The 6108-nt window shown below is 38.3% G+C and overlaps 1 protein-coding gene across 1 annotated transcript in view; it reads left to right on the forward strand.

Annotated features, from left to right (window-relative positions):
- The window catches only part of LOC121389678 (E3 ubiquitin-protein ligase MIB2-like), a 30527-nt gene that overhangs the window by 20815 nt on the left and 3604 nt on the right, over positions 1–6108 (forward strand). The window contains exons 11-13 of the mRNA XM_041521328.1: positions 936–1084; positions 2746–2902; positions 3728–3882. Of these exons, the coding sequence (XP_041377262.1) occupies positions 936–1084; positions 2746–2902; positions 3728–3882 (461 nt within the window). The remainder of the gene's footprint in view (positions 1–935; positions 1085–2745; positions 2903–3727; positions 3883–6108) is intronic.

Genomic DNA, 6108 nt, shown 5'->3' on the forward strand with positions numbered 1-6108 from the left:
ATCATTGTTAATGTATTTAAAATTCTGCAAAACAGACCTTTTTGTTGTCGTTTCTGTCAGTTATTTACGCCATTAATGTAATACAGTTGCGTGACGTTAATAAATCAAACCAGCCACCTTATAAGGCAGAATTAATGTTCGTTTTGTTTAACGACACCAATAGAGCACATTGATTTATTAATCATCGGCTATTGCCTATTGGATGTAAAATAGTAGGTCATTTGACATGTAGTCTTAGAGGGAGAAAACCCGCTAAATGTTTGTATTAGTAGCGACATATCTTTCATATGCACCATCCCACAGACAGGATAGCACATGCCACGATCTTTCATATACCAGTCGCGGTGCTTCGCCTGGAACGAGACATAAGCCAATGGTCTCACCAACGGGGATCAATCCTAGAGCGACCGCGCATCAGGCGAGCGCTTTACCACTGAGCTACGTGCAGACCCTTATATTGCCGTTGGAAGATTATAACCCCCTCTCCTCCCCCCCCCCCCCCCCCAGGTTGAAAGGTGAATTAATATATAACTGGCCACACCAACTGATAGGGAGGGGACAGGGCCCCTAGCCTAATCATTGTTGTTACTAGATGTAACCCGTGCTTAGATGGAAAGTTTTGACGCTGGGATTTCACACACAAATATTACCGCCGTGTAAATAGCCAAGGCTTTATACACGACCGCCGCGTATATAGCCACTTGTATGTTAAGTGACAAAGATGGCGGTGTCCATTGCTGCTGTATTTATGGAATTCATCTCTAAGTACAACGATGATTTCGGCAGTGTAAATGAAAAGAGAAGAGATCAGAACAGTCGCGGCCTTGCGTATTATAGTATAGACGGTTGTGGTTTTAAGTTGTTTTACTTATTGTTATTGTTTTTATCATTGTTATTTTTTTATATCATTTTTTTTATTATTGTTATTGCTAAAGGTGAACGAGCGATTCAAAGAACTCACGTGTCTACATATTGCCGCTCATGAAGGGAAACTGCCCATCGTCAAACTGCTTATAGAAAAGAAATCTAACATAAACGCGACCGATGACGATGGTGACACACCACTGATTGTAGCTACTGGAAAGTACGTAGTATTTGCTATTCAGCTGTGACCGGCCTCGGTGGTGCAGTGATTAAGCCATCGGACTACAGGCTGGTAGGTACAGGGTTCGCAGCCCGATACCGGCTCCAACCCAGATCGAGTTCTTAAGGGCTCAATGGGTAGGTGTATGGCCACTACACTCTCTTCTCTCCTACCAGCCACTAACCAACTAACAATTAACCCACTGTCCTGGACAGAAAGCCCAGATAGCTGAGGTGTGTGCCAAGGACAGCGTACTTGAACCATAATTGGATATAAACACGAAAATAAGTTGAACTGAAATTCAGCTGTGGCAAATAAAGTGATTGATTGGTTGATTATTCAGACGTGTATTTAATATTTTTAATGTGTGTGTGTGTGTGTGTATTTGAGTGTGTATGTAGTAACATTAATGTAATGTCCATGTAGTTCGGTGACACAAATGCAAAATGAATTACTTGACCCCTCCCACCCACCATCACCCCCCGAAAGAAAAAAAAAGAAAAAGAAGTCAAGCACACAGTCATCTATCTTTTAATACGACTAGACTTGCTTATTATTTAATAACTCCACCCCCCCCCCCCCCCCCCCCTCGCGTATTGGATTGTTGGCAAATCTGACGCCTATGAACATAATTAATTGATTTCATTTTAGCATGTATTGTTACGTCTTCGTCTGTGTGATCTGGGAAAGATCGCCTCTCTGTATTGCATTTTACTATATTTTGCAGCTCCCCCCTCCTTTCTTTAAAATTGTACCCCCTTCTTTAAAGAAAATCCTGCATCCGTCCCTGTCGGTCGCCCCTAGCGATAAAAATGTATGTATATATAGAGAGAGACACAGGAATTATATGCAACACGTTTGTAGGCTTTGTAAATTCGGCGTTTAATGTTTTGAGCCTCAAAAGGGAGGCTCTAGCCCCCCCCCCCTTCCCCCCAGCACCCAACGTCTCTTTAACTCTGTTTTGTTGTTATTCATTTCAACTGATTTTCGTGCTTATATCCAATTAAGGTTCGAGCACGCTGTCTTGGACACGCACACCTCAGCTATCTGTCCAGGACAGTGGGTTAGTTGTTAATTGGTTAGTGAGAGAGAAGACGGTGTAGTGGCCTTACACCTACCCATTGGGCCCTTAAGAACTCGCTCTCGGTTGTAGCCGGTACCGAGCTGCGAACCCTGTACCTACTAGCCTGTAGTCCGTTGGTAAAAAAAGTAAAGTTTGTTATATTTAACGACGCCACTAGAGCACATTGATTTTTTATCTTATCATCGGCTATTGGACGTCAAACATATGGTCATTCTGACACTGTTTTTTTTAGAGGAAACCCGCAGTCGCCACATAGGCTACTCTTTTACGACAGGCAGCAAGGTATCTTTTATTTGCACTTCAGACAGCCAGGATAGCACAAACCATGACCTTTGTTAAACCAGTTATGGATCACTGGTCGGTGCAAGTGGTTTACACCTACCCATTGAGCCTTGCGGAGCACTCTCTCAGGGTTTGGAGTCGGAATCTAGATTAAAAATCCCATGCCTCGACTGGGATCCGAACCCAGTACCTACCAGCCTTCAGTCCGTTGGCTTAACCACTTCGCCACCGAGGCCGGTTTCTGCTGTGTGTTGAGATACGTTTTTTGATATGATACGTGTATTAATAATTACAGACAACAGACAGAAGTTGCCGAGTATTTGGTCAGAGCTGGTGCGCAGTTGGACTTGAAAAACAACAAAGGAAGAACCGCTATTCATAACGCCGCCTACACAGGCCAAACGACGCTTATACACGCTCTGATTGGACGAGGCTGTGACGTCAACGTCATGGTAAGTTGTACCCAACGATATATAACATGAAACAAAAATCAGCAAAGCAAATAATAATAAATATTGAAAACGCCCAACAAAAAACGACAAAGCAAACAATAAACGTCCCAATAACAACAAAACAAAACACAAATAAGTAACCACTAAGGGATTACATGTAGATAGTAATTGTTTAAAACTGTTTGTGTTAATTTAATGTATGAAATAATGTGAGAATTCCCTCATGTGGCTACTGACGAGAAAAGCCGAATCACAGAATGGTGATTCCTCTTATTCTGTGTATTAAATGTTTTAAGAAAGAGTTTGAATGTTATTTCATACAATGGCGTAGCAAGGGTGGATGGGTGGGGTGGTGGCACTGGGACCATATCTTCCCCAATCAAAACTATTTTTTTATTGTATTAAATTTTATAAAATCATACATATACATCCATACATACACATTACATAGTGTGGCCCTGCCAATACTGGGTTGCCCCCCCCCCCCCCCCTGCAGTATAAAATCCTGGGTACGCCAGTGATTTCATAATATTTATATTGATGCAATTGTTATACACTTAGAATTATAAAATTTGAACATGATAATTTGAAGTATGAATCACAGAACCACTTTACACACTGTATGGACGGCGTAGTTCATACACAAATCAGTGTGTAAAATGGTTCTGTGCTTTTTAGTACTTGGTGAATCATTGTTTGTGACCTTGACAAATGCAGACAATATTTTAATCTTCAATTCAATGCTAGCACTATTTTTCAGTACTTGGTGAATTACATGTACTTGTATTGTCTTGTAATGATCGTTCTTTTAAATGATTTACACAGGATGAGTCAGGTGACACACCTCTTCATGACGCCATTGCCAAGGACCACACAGCTGCAGTTGAGCGAATTCTGACGTCAACGAAGGTGGATTTGACGAAAACCAACAAACGTGGATTCAACCCTCTTCACTGGGCAGCTTTTCATGGCAGAGCTGGGTAAATTTTCGGGACAGTGAACAGTAATTTTGAATTTTGGAACCATGAAGGATAATTTTGAATTGGGACAAACTGATATCAAATTGTACACTTCGGACAAGGGATCTTTATTATCCACTTTCATAGATCTCGAAAGATGTCAGTTCTGGGGTGGAGTTATTAAATGTTGCACACCTCCCCCAAACCCTCCCCCCCCAAAACCAACAACAAAAACACCAACAACAACAGAAAAGCCCCAACAACAACAACAACAACAACAACAACAGAAAAACACAAACAACACAACAACAAAAAAACTACACCAAAAAAAAGAAGAAAAAAGAAAATATGGGATTGTTTGAAAAGTATGAAGATTGTAACTTTGATATTTCACACCCATTACTATATTGATATTTACTACCTTCAGTATACCTTTTAGTCTCATAGGTCAAATATGATTAAAACAGCAACAGATTCAAAACTGTAAGTAAAATGCGACAGGCAGGAGGGCAATAAGTATCTAGTATATACTGCGGCTTCACCATTTATCTCATCGTCATCCATGTTTGTAATGTCCCAATTTTTTTTTTTAAATGTCTCTGTGTTAAATGTTTGTGGCATTAAAAAAAAAACTCGGACCACCCCCCCCACTCCCAACTATTACTTCTCAGACGAACGTGCGTTTTTAGAATTATGAATTGTTTTTGTTTTTTTAGTATTAAATTTGTTTCATAGTATAGAAAATGGTCGCCATATATAATTAAATCACATGTTGATATATTTGTAGAAGCTTCGAACAAAATGGTCCATTTTGGGTTATTTAAAAATATCCGTCGGATCCACGAACTTTTCAAAGCGGTCATAAAATTATTTATGTTTATCATTTTGATGCCACCATTTTTATAGTCTTGCGTTATTAAGTTTCTTTTAAGTTGTTCACGGCCGCTATTCCAAATAAATTGAAAAAAATAATGTATTTATATGTTTTAGCAAACGTTCGCTTGGATTTGGTAATGTTTTCAGTAGGTATGGTAGTTTAGGAACTATTAACGTTTTCAGTATTGTAATTCTTCCTAAAACAGTAAGTTTTCTGATAGACCATAGCTTCATTAAGTTTTGTATTTCGATAATCTTGGGATTATAATTTAAATCAATAATTTCTTCTATGTTAATGGAAAAGTTAATACCGAGAAGGTTAAACTGTGTACTGCCCCATTCAGGTTTCCATCGAGTGTGATGATAAACTTCATTTGAAAATTTCTTGCTACCTATCCAAATAGCTTTTGATTTGGTGTAGTTAATATTTAGGCCAGATATTTGTGCATAATAATCTAGGATAGATAGAATACCGTGCAGGCACCCAGAAGAGCCGTCTAAAATAAAACTTGTGTCGTCTGCATATTGCGATATTAAATATTTTTCACCATCTATAGTGATACCTTTTATATTACTGGAGTTTTTTACTATGATAGCGAGGATTTCAGCACATAAAATAAATATATAAGGAGACAAAGGATAGCATTTGTCTACAGCCCCTTTCTAGTTTAAATGGCTCTGACAGAAATCCATTCTGAATTACTCTCAATACCGAGTTACTATATAGTGTTTTAATCAAGGCTTTCATTGATGTTTTGAAGTTAAAAATGTCTAACGCTTTATTGATAAATGACCAAGATATTGAATCAAAAGCTTTTTCGAAATCTTGTTCTTCGGTCTAATGCATAATATGGTAAATTAATGTAATGTTTTCACCAATATACCTTCCTTTAATAAAATCTGTTTGGTCCGAGTCTATTATTCGATTTGCAATACAACTTGAAGCCAGTTTATATGTACAGTTTAGGAGAGTTACTAGTCGCCAGTTTTTTTAGAAATTCTTTAGGTTTGTTTGGTTTCGGGATACATGTTATGATTCCTAATTGTTGAACATTAGACATTTCTTTCTTAACATAGCTGTAATTGATAGATTGAACAATAAAATGACTTAGATCTATCCGTTAATACTGCCGAGTGTATTATTTCCCCCTGTAATGTTTCTGCATCTTCGTTTGTCAGGATATTAAAATTATAATTTGCAAGTGTTTCCATAATACCATTGTCATTTTGTCCAGGTGGAGTTGAGTAGAGGTTTTGGTAAAAAGCTTTAGTTTCTTTTAGGATTTCTTCTGATCTTTAACTATTTATTTTACTAAAGTAGTTTCTGGATTTTAAATTACAAAAATATTGTGTTGGTTTTTCGCCCTCTTC

This window comes from Gigantopelta aegis, chromosome 15, assembly GCF_016097555.1.
Source record: "Gigantopelta aegis isolate Gae_Host chromosome 15, Gae_host_genome, whole genome shotgun sequence".
NCBI classification, from domain to species: domain Eukaryota; kingdom Metazoa; phylum Mollusca; class Gastropoda; order Neomphalida; family Peltospiridae; genus Gigantopelta; species Gigantopelta aegis.